General features: G+C 36.3%; 1 protein-coding gene and 1 long non-coding RNA gene across 4 annotated transcripts in view; one reads left to right on the top strand and one right to left on the bottom strand.

The window, feature by feature from the left end:
- Positions 1–17890, top strand: part of loxhd1b (lipoxygenase homology PLAT domains 1b) — a 98255-nt gene that overhangs the window by 65273 nt on the left and 15092 nt on the right. For both annotated transcript variants that reach the window (XM_087264068.1, XM_087264069.1), the window contains exons 29-32: positions 786–940; positions 2511–2720; positions 3016–3142; positions 10039–10247. In XM_087264068.1, the coding sequence (XP_087120194.1) occupies positions 786–940; positions 2511–2720; positions 3016–3142; positions 10039–10247 (701 nt within the window). The remainder of the gene's footprint in view (positions 1–785; positions 941–2510; positions 2721–3015; positions 3143–10038; positions 10248–17890) is intronic.
- LOC147842496 (uncharacterized) lies at positions 14954–17780 on the bottom strand. Of its 2 annotated transcripts, XR_015497450.1 has the most exons (4): positions 17700–17780; positions 16750–16987; positions 16274–16404; positions 14954–15933 (listed from the first exon to the last, which is right to left on the bottom strand). It is a non-coding gene; the product is annotated as an uncharacterized LOC147842496 (long non-coding RNA). The 2 variants fall into 2 exon arrangements; XR_015497449.1 differs by lacking the exon at positions 17700–17780 and having other exon boundaries at positions 15801–15933; positions 16318–16404; positions 16750–16885.

Raw genomic sequence — 17890 nt, 5'->3', positions numbered from 1 at the left:
CTCCTTCACAGGACTCCACACTTGTAAACACTTGCTTCATCGGGCTCGCACAGCTCTCGCTCCCGCCCACACTCGTCAGCGCTACCAAGCCGACCAATCACAGAGCTTGCATTTTGCATTGTTACATTTTTTGAGAGGTGCGCGTCAGCGAGAGCTTTGCGTCCATGCGTAGGCTGCATATGCGTACGCTTGATGCAGAAGTATAAATCAGCCTTAACAGGTACAAACAGTCTTGAAGCTATCATGCATATTAATGAAGCTGTACTGCATTTACAATAGAGCGTGCTGATTGGTTTAAATCAAGTCTTTCTCAAGAATTAATGCTGTGACGTTGTGCTCGCCGGTACAGACATCCAGTCTCCGAGCTGGATGACAAGGCTCTAATCAGCATGACGCAGCTTCAAAAATTAATTGGAATAACGCAAAAATAACCAATTTTCTCTTGTTAATGAAATATAAGTGTCCTAATAGTGTTTATAGCAGCGTGGGACACACATGTAACTGTCAACAGCTCAACACATGTGTTTTGGTGTTTCGTGACCCTTCAAGTAAACAAACTATATGCAAGTTAAGCCAATGGGTTTACTGATTTTTTTAAAAGTAAAATCAATCTGTTGTTTTTAAATCAATGAGTGTACTCACTTATTTAAAGTATGACCGATTTAGTTAACAACATCAGCATTAGCTCAAATACAAGACTTTTGTTGATCTCTGCTGTTCATCTTAGCATGTGTCTGTGTGTGTACGTGTGTGTGCTTGCATATGTGTGTTCATTGGATCTTCAGCTCACACATATAAGGTGTCTGTGCGGACGGGAGACATGCACGGAGCTGGAACTGATGCCAACGTATTTCTGACTATTTACGGGGAACTGGGAGACACCGGAGAAAGAAAACTCAGCAAATCCGAGAGCAGCAAAAACAAGTTTGAGAAAGGAGCAGTGAGTCTGCACATTACACACTGTAAAACATGCTGTTCTTATTTAGAGTTTAGGTTTCTAGTCCAGATATCTACAAATTCTGAAATCAAGAAGCATTTTCTAGACAAGCAAAACATATTATCTTGTATTAAGAAGTAATGAGTCAAAATGAAGGGATTTTTTCCCTTAAAATAAGCAAACATATAATTGATTATTTTACGTCCCCCATTGACAGATTATTTTGCTGGTTTTAAAGAAAAATAACATAATAAAACTTTATTTGAACTTTTTTTGTTTGTCTAGAAAATGATTATTGATTTAAGAAATATCAGATATTTGGACTAGAAACAAAACTAAAAGCTCTTACTTTTGCAGTGCATTCATTTATTTATCTCACAACCAAATATACACATCTGCTAAAAATCTATTTGACTGCAATGCTCCTTTTATCCATTGAAGATTAAACCTGCAAAAATAAAACAATAAATATAAGTTATTTTAACATAATAGTTATTATAACTAATTTTTTTGTCTTATTCATGACAGTACAAAATAATTACTAGTTATACTCCCTCTTTTCCATGTTAAAGACTAAAAACTAAAAAGAAAACCTAGCAAAAATAAATGAACATGAAAATAAATAAATAAATAAATGCAGTGTTAAATAAATAAATAAATGTAAGTTTTGAAACAAAAAAACACAGAAATAAAAAATAAATAAATAAATGCAGTAATAAATGAATATACGAATTAAAGACACACAAAAAAATCAAATAAATTAATTAATAAATTAATTAAAGTTTAAAATTATAAAATATATATGTAAAATAAATTCAGAGAAATAGTATAATATAAATAAAATAATTTAGGGTTAAAGAAAAATAATACATATATGCTTTATTAGGTTATATTTCTTTATTTATTTTTTATTGTTAAATTTGTTTATTCAGGCATAAATAAATAAATAAATAAATAAATAAATAAATAAATAAATGCTGTGTTAAATAAATAAAAGATTAAGAATAAAAGACACATAGATAAATACATATAAAACACACAAATAAATAAATGCAGTAGTAAATAAATGAATATGAGAATAAAAAACACAATAAATAAATAAATTAAAAAACAAACAAATAAATAAATAAATGAAAAATACTTGCAGAAAATAGTAATTGAAATAAAAGATAATTTGCGATTAAGAAAAAAAAAGTATATCTGCTTTATAAGTTATAAATCACTTGTGTATACATACAGTACATTTCATATTTTTTCTATTTTTACATGTATTTATAAATAAATAAATGCATAAAAAAATTATATTTATATATATATATATATATATATATATATATATATATATATATATATATAATTGTATATATATATATATATATATATATATATATATATATATATATATATATATATATATATATATATCAGTATGTAATGTTTTTTATGCATGTTATTATTTTTATTTTGCAGATTTGGCTCTTTATGTTTATCCACTAAAATAAAAACAATACATTTGCTGCACTTTTCTTTTGCAATTCGCATCTGCAGATTTGAAGCAGTTGTTTGTGTGCAGGTGGACAAGTTCAGCATTGAAGCTGTGGATCTGGGTCCAGTGTTTAAGATCCGCATCCGCCATGATAATTCTCTGGCCGGAGCCGACTGGTACCTGGATCAGGTGGAGGTGGTGAATGTGGACACGGACGAGGTTTTCATGTTCCTGTGTGAACGCTGGCTCTCCAAGAAGAAAGAGGACATGCGCATCGATAGAACTTTCTACGTCAAGGTGACAAACATTTTCCTGTTTACCTTATGATTAAATTATAATTCAACTTATTATTCACTTATTAAAAATAACTTTGTTAATATTTAGCCTGTTTTAAGGCAAAACTCACTTAAATTTGACACATCATCTCTGAAAACAAGACTGTATTTTTTGCTCATCTAGGAAAATGCTTCTTGATTTTAAGAATGTTCAAACATTTGGACTAGAAACAAGACAAAAACTCTGTTTTTGTTGAAATACAATGCAGAAATACTGAGTAAGTGAGATGTGTATTGTATATTCTGCTGTATATCAGGGATACGAGGGTGAGAGGAATCCTCTGAACGCCAAGAAGACCCTGCAGAACTCCAAAGCCGGTCTGGACAGCAACATGAACAAGAAGAAGAAGAAGAAGAAGGCTGTAATAATGGAGGAGGGTCCCAGTAAGATGAAGCTCAGCTCTTCACTGTGTTTCCATCCACCTATTTATATGTGCATTTTGGAATATCTCATCAAAAAATGCTTAATGGAAAGGCCAAAATGCACATAATATGTTAAAATATGCATAAAACATATGTGCACAGCTGAGTAGGATCAACTGTTTATTTGGTATGAAAAAAAAATGCACAAAGGCTTCAATTACATTTACATTTAGTCATATAGCAGACAGGCGACGCAGTGGCGCAGTAGGTGGTGCTGTCGCCTCACAGCAAGAAGGTGGTTCAGGTGAATTGGCTCGGCTAAATTCTCCATAGTGTATGAGTGTGAATGAGTGCGTATGGTTGTTTCCCAGAGATGGGTTGTGGCTGGAAGGGCATCCGCTGCGTAAAAACGTGCTGGATAAGTTGGCGGTTCATTCCACTGTGGCGACCCTGGATTAATAAAGGGACTAAGCCAACAAGAAAATTAATGAATGAATGAATATAGCAGACGCATTTGTCCAAAGCGACTTACAATTTGAGGCAATACACAAAGTCGAAATTTTTCCCAAATGATGTTGAGCAGATTCAGGAATTTCTCACAGTATTTCCTCTAATATTTGTTCTTCTGGAGAAAGTTTTATTTGTTTTATTTCGGCTTGAATAAAAGCAGTTTTAATTGTTTTAAAGCCATTTTAAGGTCAATATTATTTGCCCCTTCAGCAATATTAGTGTTGGATTGTCTCCAGAACAAACCACTGTTATACAATGACTTGCCTAATTACCCTAACTTTACCCTAATTACCCTAGTGAAGCCTTTACATGTCACTTTAAGCTGTATAGAAGTGTCTTGAAGAATATCTAGTTTAATATTATTTACTGTCATCATGGTGAAGAGAATCAGTTATTAGAGATGAGTTATTAACACTATTATGTGTTCAAATGTGTTGAAGAAAATCTCTCTGTTAAACAGAAATTGGGAAAAAAGTATGCAGGATGGCTAATTATTCTGACTTCAACTGCACAAGAAGTGCTTATGACACAAAGGAACTCTCAGAGAATTAAGTGCTAGAGTAAGGAGAAGCGAGCGTTTTTATTTTGTTTGCTTTAAACTGCATATAAGTGCAGCTACAGTTGAAATGATATTTTATTTCAATAGGTGAACAAATACTTCCTTCTGACGAAGCAAACTTAATGCAAACACAACTCACAAAATAATACCTTTTTTCAGACTAGCAAACTTATCTTTCACTTGGATAACTCACAAATAATTCCTTCAGACTAGCAGAAATGAATCCAAACAAACAAACACATGCTTAATTAAAGATAACACTCACGAGATAAACCACCATTCTTCACTCAATTCTAAGATCGCTTCGACATTTAGTGAGTAAAGTGTGCTGTGCCTGCGCTTGATTCGGTGCTGCTGTTTTCTCTCATATGCCTGTCAGATATAAATGTGTGCTTCTTTGCATCATTAGTGTTGGTCTGCAGTTCTCCATGTTTCCAGCTTTTAATTGTTGCAGATCTGAAATGTTGTTGTGCTGATTGTAAAATTCAATTCAATTCAGCTTTATTTGTACAGCGCTTTTACAATGTAGATTGTGTCAAAGCAGCTTCACATAGAAGATCATAGTGAATGTAAACAGTGTTGTTCAGTATTCAGAGTTTAAGTTAGGTTCAGTTTAGTTCAGTTCAGTGTGGTTTAATAATCACTACTGAGAGTCCAAACACTTAAGAGTAAATCCATCAATGCGCAGCTCTACAGATCCGAACGATGCAAGCCAGTGGCGACAGCCGCAAGGTAAAAACTTCACCAATCGGCGAAAGTGAAGAATTAAAAAACCTGGAGAGAAAAGAGGCTCAGTTGGGCACGACCATTTCCCCTCTGGCCAAACGTCTTGTGCAGAGCTGCAGTCTAGGCGCTGGAGAAGCTGGACATCAGCGAAGACTCATCTGTCTCCGGAGCGTCTCCTCTCCTCCATGACCACCACAGCAGCTGCTCAGGATACGGCCTGGTCCAGGATTGTGGAAACCTTGGGATCATCTCGTTGCTGGTCTTGGATCAAATCAGTGGCGCTGCATAGTCTGAGGGCCTTGGGATGAGTATCCCTAGGTGGAAATAGAGAATAAAGAGAATAATTAGCGTAGCTGCTGTTCATAGTGTATATAAACGAGATGTGTGGAGCACATTCATGTATCATACCGCTGTGTGATGCACTGAGTGTACACTGTTAGACCTTACCAGGGTTTTTTACAGTAGAATACTGGCAACACTGTTGCCAGCTACTCACTGTAAAAGTTCGGTTACAGTAAGTAACTGGCAACAGTGTTGCCAGTTATTTACTGTAACTGAACCAATACAGTGAGTAGCTGGCAACAGTGTTGCCAGTTAATTACTGTAATAGAGCAGCAGTGGTAACTAACTGGAAACTGTGTAGAGTTAATTACTGTATTGTAGTGTTACAAATCACAGCATTATAATACATACACATTAATAGTATGTAATATGATTTTTTTCAGACAAATTAATTTTATTGTTTTGGCACCAAACAAATAAATAACAGAAAATGTTTAACAAAATTAAAAAATCAGCAGATATAAATATTGTCTTACATATTACAGGTCTGCACAGTAAGGCTGCGGTCACACTAATGTTTAAGCATGCTATATTCTGCACTGCGAAGTGGAATTAAACAAAGTGAGTAGTGGAATTAAACAAAATAATTAGAAATTGAAAAAGCAAGCCAGAGAGGTCATGTTTTGATCTTTGATTGGTCTCTCAAGCAATCACATGATGTGATTTCGCGTTCAGCGTTCTCCAAGCTTGAACTTTCCAATGCTGCGAATTATGAAATTTGTCTCGTGAGCTATCATTCCAGGTCTGCAGTACTCACATGCTTATGAATGGAAGTCTATAGGGAGAAAAGTGCAGTGTGACCGGGACTTTAAGCTGTAACTCTAATTAAACACACCTGATCAAACTAATTAGGGCTTGTTAGAATTCTACAGGTAATGTTGAAGCAGGGTGGATTCTAAACTCTGCTGCGCTGCAGTTCTCCAGGAACTTGGAGTTTGACCCCCATGGTATATAGCAGGGGTGCTCAATCCTGTTCCTGGAGATCTATGTTCCTGCAGATTTCAGTTGCTACCCATATCAAACACACCTGCCTGTAATTATCAAGTGGTGTTCAGGTCCTAATTAATTGGTTTAGGTGTGTTTGATATGGATAGCAACTGAAATCTGCAGGAAGGTAGATCTCCAGGAACAGGATTAAGAACCCCTGGTATTAGTAATACTTTTAAAGCAACTGCCAACATTTATCACAATCACATATCCAATAAACACACACACACAAAGTGCTGCAGTGAAATGTGTTACTCTCTCCTCAATGCTGACCATGCAAAAAAAAAAAAAAAAAAAACTGAACAGCAAAAAACACAAAATAAATATTTTAAATTTTAAAGTTTTAAATAATTAAAAACTGTGTCAAATCTCAATAAAAAGTTTAAATTAATTGTAGGAAACAAAAATAAAGTTGGCAACAATGAAAAACCAAAGGATAAAATCTTTTATTATTATAAGTATCTCATGACAACAAACTTTTTTATTGTTTGTAATATAAATTCATAGGTGGAAACACTGCTCTGAAAAATACTTTTGCAACAAACTCACAACCTGGGACCGGACAGGGGAGCTTTTGTGTGTGGATGGCTATGTGTACCATGTTTTTGTGATTCCCTGTAATGATGTGCACATGTTACCTTACTGAGATAATAGAATTTAATTTTGGCTTAGTTGCCAGATACATACAACTGTTAGCATCTGTACATTATGGCAGTATGCAATATCCAATAAATACATATACTGTACTTAAACAAAAGTAATGTAAGAAGTTATATGAGGAGAGGCTAACTAGCTAACAATGTAGCTTTCAAGTACACAGTTCAAGATAACAACAGTATAACTTAAAACACAGCCTTATTTTAGAAACCCTCAAAAACATTTGAACACATTTTACTTACTCATTGTAGATTCTTATTTAAAGCCTAAAACATAACAGACTCTACATCTGAATTGATGGACATAGCATAGAGCACAATCAGCAGTAAACAAATCAAACACCTGGCTCCCTTGAAGGGCCGGCATTTTCTGAAAACTCTTTCTAACACCTTTGTGTTTAGAATAAGACGGACAGCCTGTGGGAGTGTGTGGTGATGCCTAAATCATTGTTTTTTACAGTTATTTACTACACAATCTACAGATTAACAGTGCAGTTATACTAATTAAACACACCTGATCAAACTAAATCTAAAGGTAGTGTGTTGAAGCAGGGCTGGAACTAAATTCTGGTGGGCTGTGGCCCTTCAGGAGTTTGACATCCCTGGTACATAGCATATTTTCAAAGGAACTGCCTACATTTATCACAATCATGCACATATCATTGAATAAAAACAATAAAAATATAAAAACTTCATCCAAAGCAAAAAATAAATAAATAAATAATAATAATAATAATAATAAATAATCTGATCCACATGTTGTTCCAAACCTGTAGTAATAAAAATAAATAAATAAATAAAATAACCTGATTAATACATTTATTTAGGAAAGTCTTTATACTATACTGTTAATGCCACTTTTACCTACTTCATTTGAAGTTTTCCAGACAAATTAATTGAGTCTCTGCAAAAATGTATGTACGTGCTGTTTAAGATATTTTTTAAATAACACATTTTTACTAGTTATTTAGCAAAATACTAATATTCAGCTTAAAGTGCAATTTAAGTAAGGCTAAACTAAGTAAATTAGATTAATTATAGAAAAGTAAACAAAGTTATAAAAATGATTGTGATAATTTGGTTGCTCTGTGTGAATATTTTTGCCTTTAAATGCATCTCGTCGATATCTTTACCTTTTAATTAGCTCTGTGACATTGACATTGGTTGACTCCTGATACTCAATGTTAAAAACATAAAAGGAACCAAAGAAAACACAAAGATGTCTGCAGAGAAATTTAGCTTATCATCAATGCATTGTCTCACTTTCTCCTCAATACTGACCATTCACATACCAAAACTGAACAGTATATATATATATATATATATATATATATATAGCAACATAAAGCATCAGAGTACATGGGGTAATAATGGTTGAGCAGTAATTTACCATTTATTATTACAGTAACTATCTGTAATGGATACATAAAGTAAATTACTGTAATTTATTCTTTGCACTACAAAATTTCATACAAATGCTGCTTCTTTTACAGTAAAATACTGTTTCCTTTTATTACAGCAAAACACTGGCTATTTTACAGTTATTTACTGCATAATCTACAGTAAGGGTTAACAGTGTATGCTTTACTAAACAGATAGGTCTTTAATCTAGTTTTGAACTAGGAGAGTGTGTCTGAGCCTCGGACATTATCAGGAAGGCTATTCCAGAGTGTAGGAGCCATAAATGAGAAGGCTCGACCTCCTTTAGTGGACTTTGCTATTCTAGGTACTAGCAGAAGCCCTGAGTTTTGAGCTCTTTAAGAGCGGGTTGGATTGTAGCGAGACAGAAGGTTGTTTAAGTAAACAGGAGCTTGATTATTTAAAGCTTTATAGGTGAGGAGTAATATTTTAAATTCAATACGAAACTGAACAGGCAGCCAGTGTAAGGAGGAGAACATTGGGCTGATATGATCATATTTTCTAGAGCTGGTCAGAACTCTGGCTGCTGCGTTTTTTACTACATGAAGTTTGTTAAAAGAGGATGCTGGGCAGCCAGCAAATAGAGCATTACAGTAATCCAGCATAGAGCTCATAAAAGCATGGACTAGCTTTTCTGCATCTGAGATGGAGAGCATACTTCGTAATTTAGCGATATTTCTCAGATGAAAGACGGCAGTTTTTGTGACATGGGATATATGGTGTTCAACAGTTAGATTGCTGTCTAATATGACACCCAGATCTTTTATAGTAGCACTAACGCTAACTCTGTATCCCTCTAATTGTAGATTGAGTTGCGAGATCTGCTGTGTACAGGATTTAGGCCCAATAAGTAATAATTCTGTTTTGTCTGCGTTTAAGAGAAGGAAATTGTTGGTCATTCAGTCTTGAACATCTCTAATACACTCAGTTAGTTTAGACAGTTCAGACTTCTCGTCAGGTTTAGTTGAAATATATAATTGAGTATCATCTGCATAACAGTGAAAGCTGATCCCATGTCTTCTAATAATGTCTCCCAGTGTAGCATGTATATTGTAAACAGCAAAGAGCCTAAAACTGATCCTTGAGGCACCCCATACTTTACTGGGCTGACTGGTGAAGGCTGTCCATTAATATTCACACACTGGTAACGGTCAGCTGAGTATGACTTAAACCATTGTAGAGCCTGTGCCTGGACACCTGTAGACTTTAAGCGGTCTATGAGGATATTGTGGTCGAGGATGTTAAATGCGGCACTAAGATCTAGTAAAACTAATAACGAGATGACCTCAACCCTCCGTCAGTCCATCATCACAGTGCTTCAGTATTATTCTTCTTCTATAAATACTCCCTTCAGAACTGTCTTGAGCATCAGTCTGCGCTCCCGTGTTACGCCTCCAGAAGCCACCACATTCACCACATTCATTGCATTTGGTCTTGGTCTTCTGAGGCGCTCATTCATTAGAGGAGAACGAACACCACAGTGGAGAATCCCAACAGTGCAGCAAGCTCCACATCTCTCAGTGATATCTGTGACAGTTTATCAGGAACTGATGATTTGATTCTCTTTTGTTCCTCATCGACTGGAAACACTGGTTTATTCACATGCGACTTACAGTTTGCATATAAATCTAATGCACATATCTGGATGGAAACACAGCTATTGGTCATTCTGAAGCTCTCTATGTGTGATACAGTGCTCAGTGTCTGTGTTTTCGCAGTGATCCCGTACCACTTCACCGTGTCCACAGGAGACGATCGGGATGGCAGCACCACCAGTCGGGTTTACGTCATTATTATGGGACCCAATGATCTGGAAACCGAGCGACTCTGGCTGGATCTGCCTGAAGGGAAGAAATGCTTCGCTGCCGGAGGGATGGAGCATTTCATGTGTTTCGGACTCGACGTGGGCGAGATCAAGAGAGTTGAGGTAAAACTATTCAACAGAACTGATACCTGTTTATCTATTTAAGGCAATTTATTGGGTATCTCTTTACAATAAGGTTGTACACTGCAATAGTGTTTTTTTGTCAAAAGATTGTCTTGTTTTAAGAAATAATATGAGTTTTGTTGTTTTAAAACAAGCTAAATAATCTGTCAATGTGGTAAGAAACATTCCTGATATAGTAATGTTAGGGATTTAGCCAAAGCAAGGTTGTATAACTCTTTATTTTTCCCCGTGATCTTACTTTCTCTTTCTCTGATCATTTTAAATTTTTATTACCAGGATACACAGAAGTGCTGTATGTCACTCAGGACTTACGTTACGGCTTTCGCTTACTATAATACACCTAAAACCCATACACATTAAAACACATCAATGACAGGGAAGTGTTTTCGCTTAATTGACAGGTTATATCCTCAATGGCAGGAAAAGAGTTCATGTGTTCTTGCCAAATTAAAATATTTAGTTTCTCATTTCAGTCCTATTTTATATACATACACTGCCTGACAAAAGTCTTGTGCTGGATCTCAGTTGTGAGAGCAGCATATAATAACTTGACTTCTAGTTGATCAAATGTGTAAAAGTGTCAGAAGGTGGATTTCTCTGCTGAATCATCTGTTGATCTGCATCCCAATCATCACCAATACTGCAGAAGACCTACTGGAACCAGCATGGACCAAGATTCGCATAGAAATCTGTCAAGTTTGGTGAAGGAGAAATCATGGTTTGGGGTCTACATTCAGTATGGGGGCGTGCGAGAGATCTGCAGAGTGGATGATCAACATCAACAGCCTGAGGTATCAAGACATCTGTGCTGCCCATTACATTACAAACCACAGGAGAGGGACGATTCTCCAGCAGGATAGCGCTCCTGCTCAAACTTCAGCCTCCACATCAAAGCTCCTGAAAGCAGAGAAGGTCAAGATGCTCCAGGATTGGCCCGCCCAGTCACCTGACATGAACATTATTGAGTTAAGATGAAGAAGGAGGTGTTGAAGGTGAACACAAAGACTCTTGATGAACTCTGGGAGTCCTGCTGAAGGCTTTCTTCTTCATTCCAGATGACTTTATTAATCAGTGATGTGAGTCATGTCAGAGATGTATGGATGCAGTCCTCCAAGCTCATGATGGAGTCAGACACAATATTCATTCTGTCTCCACTGCAGCAGGACTTTATATTCTATACTGGACATTATTTCTGTTCAGTGATGAGACTTTAGTCTGAGCAGAGTCAGACCGCACTGTCCTCATCAAATCAGTCAACATCAAGGCATGATCAGATTTATTGATCTCAAATCAGCAAAATCTAGAGGCCTTCACCTTTCATAGAGACACTTCTGACACCAAATCATCAACTAGAAGTCCAGTTATTATTTGCAGTTTCTAAAACTTGGATAGGTAAAGAGGCATTCGTCGGGGAGTGTGCTTGCATCAAGAAATAAATACAAAGTTTTTATTGTGTTGATAATGCATTGCATAACTTTTCTGGTGTGCTTGAGGTGGGATATTGGTCGGGTTTGCAACAGGTTTGCTGGTGTGGGGTTTAAGGATGTGTTAAGGTGTAAGGGATGGTCAACAGGGTAATTAAAGATGCAATTACAGAAATCTGCAGCAGTTCAAACTGAGCATCAGAATGGGCAGAGGTGTAAAGTAACTAATTACAAATACTCAAATGACTGTAATTGAGTATTTGTTCCTCAGGAATCCGTAGTTTTATAAATGTGTACTTTTACTCTCCCTTGAGTACATGTTTAGTGCAGTATCTGTAATTTTACTCCACTACTGTCCTTCAACCTGCAGTCATTACTTTATTTTGTCTTGACGATGGGGATTAGAATAATCAGTCCTATGATTCCTGTCCAATGAAATCCCACATAGAAGGTAAACCACATCTTGATAAACTACTTCAAGACGTGGGTGATTTATAATTGCAGCAAGCTGTTTGGAAGCATTAAAAGTGCCCAAGAAGATGTCCTAAATCTTTACACACATTGACCCAGAGATTGTGTAGATGCATGTTACTGATGAGAAGATGACAGATGTTTACTGTATGATGACCACAATTGCCTTAAACACCCAGCAGGAACAAGACGTCAACATGACGTCAGCTTGATGTTGTACCCCAGTGTCGTAGGAACGTTGCATTTTGTTTGAAATCAGGTTGACATCAGAACCCAACGTCAGCCTGATGTCAATGTCCAACGTCCAACCTAAAATCAACCAAATATCAACATCTAATGATGTTAAAGCTTGAAGTTGTGTGAACATTATCACTATGACGTCTATCAGATGTTGGATTTTAGTTGCCATATCTGATGAATAAATGTCAGTACTTGATTTCAATATGACGCTGGTTTAAGATTTTGGCTTAATGTTGGATTTTGTTCAGTTCCTAACAACCTGAAATCAACCAAATATCAACATCATTATGGACATCAAAATAACAATGTCCATAGACACTAGCTAGACATTGAATTTTGGTCACCTGACATCACAACCTAAATCTAACCGAATATTAACGTCTTATGATGTTGTGTGTCTGCTGGGCTATAACTAAATGCACTACAGAATGTTACGTTTACACACACATCCACAAATGACATGTATATGCATCAGCATAACACTCACTACTCTTGAGTACTTTTAAAAGGGCTACTTTTTTTACTCATACTCTGAGTAATATTTACAGCAGGTACTTTTACTCTACTTGCACGACATTTTGAGTCAAGTAATAGTAATTTTACTTAAGTATAATTCTTCAGCAGTCTCTCCACCTCTAACACTAAACTTATTACAGGGCACTCCAGCTGTCTGTATATGCTACCTGCTGTTCACCTAGACTAAATCTACAGTGATGCTTTGCACCAATCAACACTCGCTACAACTGTGAACAATATGGACTGACCAACCCAAGCTCATTCTGGAAACGTAGCCCCGCGGACGTTTCTGGAGACCGCGATTTACCTGGCCGGAGGTACGTAAAGGCTGCGTTTAGTTTTTTTCGAGCGTCGCTGCGGGGCGGTGTGGCGCCGCTCCGCCCCTCCTCTTCGCGCTCGCCGGCCGACGGCTCGCCTCCGAGTGGAGGGCTTTCCCGATGCAATCAGTTTGTCCGCAGAGGCCCCGGACGAGGAGGAGCCGGCCGCGGTGGACGACGACCGGGATCGAGTCCGGGGAACGGCGGATTCTGGTAAGACGAAAAACGGAATCCGAAAAATAAGGGCGAGAACGCAGCGGGATCCGAAAACGCGGCCGAAATCGAAGACGAGGGCTTTTGCTTTTTTTTTTTCTGGACGGCTTTTGCGAACCGTCGCTCTGGTTTAGGGAAGGAGGAGGAGGAAGAGGAGGGCGGCTGAGACGGCCGATCCGGCGGCTTTTCGCGCAAGAACAGCGCGGGTGCGAACGGCGCGCGCTTCTGAGAGGCGCCCGAGACACGAAAAAGCGCGTACAGCGGCCTCTCGCGGATCCTCGAAAACAAAAACCGCTCGAATACGTACCTCCCGGGACGTAAATCGCGGTCCGCAGAAACGTCCGCGGGGCTACGTTTCCACAATGTTACACAACGTTTCTTCCAACATTAGGCACATTCAAATCAAGACTGAAACACATCTGTTTAGCTGTGCCTTTACTGAATGAGCACTGTGCTGCGTCCGACAGATTGCACTATCATGTTTTTCTCTTCTTCTTCATTCTTTTATATCACATTTTACCTGTTTTTATGTTTTGTTTTGTTTTTACGCATTTTTATTATTTGTTTTTATTTTTATTTTACTTGTTTCTTTTATTCTTGTTTATGTAAAGCACTTTGAATTGCCATTGTGTATGAAATGTGCTATATAAATAAACTTGCCTTGCCTTGCCTTGCCTTACAATGAGCCCGGGTTGGGACTGACACACACACATACTTGTTTGCATAGTTTACAGGGACCCTCTACAGGTGTAATGTATTTTATACACTTTTTAGGATATATCCCTATCTCTAAACCCAACCCTCACAAGAAACCTGTGGCAAAATTTGATCATATGATTTTTAAGCCTTTTGAATTAGAGGCACACAAGGTGTGACCCTGTAAACAACCTTAATAAAGCACAACTATGTCATACACATGTCATTATAAAACTTTGGTTTTTACCTGCATTATACAACTTTGGTCAAATTTACCTGTACACACACACAGCTAAAGATCATTTACACTGATTACACTCACTAAATAAACTCCATGCTCATGCGTACCCATTCCTAAGTCTTTTACTGTTTATGTGCATTTCAAAGTGTTTACCTTTTTTGATCCCTGAAATGTTTATCCTGTTTTTTGCTTGCCTAACTCCGTCCATTATCAGCACACACACCCTTCATAACACAATAAGTGCATTGTAACAAATTATTAATTTCAGTGTATGCACATATTAGTTAAGGCCTCTTAATACACTGTTAGACATTTCAAAGGGTTTTTACAGTAACTTACTGGCAACACTGTTGCCAGTAAGTTACTGTATTTTAGATTTACAGTATACAACTGTAAATCCGTTTACAGCATGTTACTGTAGTGTCTGAAAATGGTTAACTACTGTAAAAACCTAAGTTAACAGTTAGCTACTGTAAACCTTTTAATTTTGTCCTAAATATTTTATAATATAATTTTATTAATATTATTTTAATACTATAGACCTAAAAAAGACACAATTACAAAATATTAACAAAATAAACACTCTTTATTTAAAACATTGGAGATGCTTAAAACAAGCTTAAAAATGTGTAAAAACATTACATTTCAATCATTCAAAATATTTTATTTTAAGAAAAAAAACATTGAAAATGACAAAGCACATTAACATACATGTGCAAAACTAATTTAAGTGTCTGACCTGCATATTGTTGAGAAAAAAAAAACCCAATTGTACTAAGTACTACTGACATTAAACCAGACACAATTACAAAATATTCCATTCTTCAAAACATTAATAATGCTTAAAGCATTTAAGGAAAATGTGTGAAAATTACATTAAGCAATAAAATCAACACATTAAAAATAAATAAATCACACAAAGCACTAGAACATACATGTACAATAAAAATTTAAACTTCTGAATTGCATATTGTTGGAAAATTAAATATTTGTAACTATTAGCCGACTAAGAAACAACCCAACTTTAAAATATTACTAATTCTGGTGTCAAATGCTCAACAAGGTCTGAATTCACATGTTCAAATGCAATTCATCTTTATTTCTATTGCACTTTTACACTGTAGATCAATGATGTCAAAGCAGCTTAACATAGAAGTTCTTGTAAATTGAAGCTGCTTCAGTCCAGTTTTCAGAATTGAAGCAGTAAATGTCACTGCTGAAAGTCCAAACACTGAAGAGCAATTGTAGCCAAGCGATCCAGTGGCGACAGTGGCATGGAAGAAACTTCACCAACTGACGAAAGTGTAGAATAAAATCCCTTGAGTGAAACCAGGCACAGTTGGGCACGACCAGTTCTCCTCTAGCCAAACTTGTGCAAGGCCGCAGTCTAGGCATCGGAGGCTTGAAAGTTCACCAGCGGGTGGTCAGGGTGGCCCATTGGATCAATGCGGAAACTCATTGATCACGTGTGTCTTTTAGGATTCACTCCTCCATGACCACCACAGCATCTGGTCAGGATTTGGCCCAGTCCAGGATTATGAAGAACTCTGGATAAGGACAAACAGACTAACATAAGCATAGAAGAAGCTTGTTTAAAAAAAATAAATCATATACTGGTTAATTATTTTGAAGCATGGCAGCTAAGTTGGGGTAGTTTTCAGCTGGTACTGAGCAACTGGCTCCTGCTCATAATCTGCTCACTAACATGTTTAAAAGATAACTAACCAGAATGTCCTGTTTATTTTTTCCCCTAACAAGGTTTTACAAAAACATTGTAGCATTTGTGATGGGTTGATTAACTGCAGGAAAGATTAGACTATTTGTTTTATGTATTCCTAATAAACTAAAACAGACTGAATACTGATACAATTATTGAGAGTGTCTCACCTAATCCAAGTTCTCAGTTAGCTGGTGAAAGAAGGATAACTCACTGTTGTTCATGGTTGTCATTCTCTTCACTACTTCTCCTGCTATCTTCTGGCTCACTCTGGTTGTTGCTGTGCATTTTGTTTCATCCTCTGGAATTATTTATACAAAAATTTTTATTATTTTATTTAATATAATAATATTTATTATTTAATATTACAAAATATTTAGGCAACATGAAATGGGGAAAAAGACATTTAATACATAGACAAATGCATGTATCCCAATACTAATTATTGTATTTTGAAATGTCTGACCCATGACAGACCTCAATCTGCTCAAAAATATTATAAACAAAGATGAAAAAAACCCTACTAAAAGGTTTAATAAAAAAGGGAAAACATTTTTTTTATTTAGCTAGCAACTAAACATGTGACACATTTTGTATTAAAAGTAACGTTACTATATTGAGAAACAAATAGATGTACAGTACTTACTGTTGTATGAGGTCCAGTTTGCACAGGCAGGCTCCCAGTATTCTATATTGAGACCATAAAAAAGCCAAAAATACAGATAAGAATACCATGCTACAATCCACAACCTCCACACAACTTTTTTTGTATTTGTTTACTGGTCTTGCTTATTTTTTAAGCAGAAGGCTGTGCTGATCAAGATGTTCCTCCGAAATGCTGTTTGTTTCTTCAGACAAAACCTGCTGCTGTGTCAGTGCCATATCTAAACAGGAAAAAATATAATGGTAACAATTATGTTAAACCAAATGTCAAGAGTTGTGATAAAAAAATAATTAGCAAACAATAAATAGCAAAAAGGTGGTTATTAGCATAATGCATAGAGGTAAAGTTGGTTTTATATTAGCAGATTCAGACTTCCCCCTTAATAATTTAATTTCATAAAAGTATTATTTGCAAACTCTAAATAGCGAAATCATTTTAGCAGCTAACTAATGACTATCAAAGTACAACATGCTCAAGGTCAAATAAACAGTGTTAATGTTGATTTCAAGTCATACTGGCATGCTAATTCTGATCGAATATTTAAAGTAACATGGTAAACAGTATAGAGTCTTCTAAATGAACGAATGTGCGAATATAAAACCAACTTTACCTCTATGCATATTGTAGATTTACGTTAACGTTCTTATAGGTTACGTCGCGATGTTATTTTCTCAAGCTAACGTTATAAGTTACTCTAAACCAGAGAAAAATAAGTTCACAACATCTAATATATATAGTATAAATCAATATAAGTTAAACGTTGCACGTTAAATGAGTTTGAGTCCAATTCAGTATAAACTTAGCTCAGTTTAGCTAACAGTTAACATTACCATTTTAAGATCGCTTCAGCTAATGTTGCCGAGCAAACAAATGCTAATAGAGGTGCTCAAATCAATGTCGAGTGTTGTCAGCACAGACAGACGCGCTTTTACCTGGATTATTTGTTGGTCTTTCATTCATATTCTTCTGGGGGAAAACACTCTCTGCCGGACCGTTGTCTCGTGCTAAGTGTCCTCCAAAACTGTCTGCATACCTCTGGTTCCCTCCTAAACCAAAACCCGCTGCAACACCGGTTCCTATGTAAATAAATAAAAAGATATGACGAGAACAATGGCTAATAGTC

Source organism: Danio rerio, chromosome 8 (assembly GCF_052040795.2).
Source record: "Danio rerio strain M-AB ecotype USA chromosome 8, GRCz13ab, whole genome shotgun sequence".
Taxonomy (NCBI): domain Eukaryota; kingdom Metazoa; phylum Chordata; class Actinopteri; order Cypriniformes; family Danionidae; genus Danio; species Danio rerio.
The sequence above is the reverse complement of the archived record's forward strand: the minus strand, read 5'-3'. Positions and strand labels throughout refer to the sequence as shown.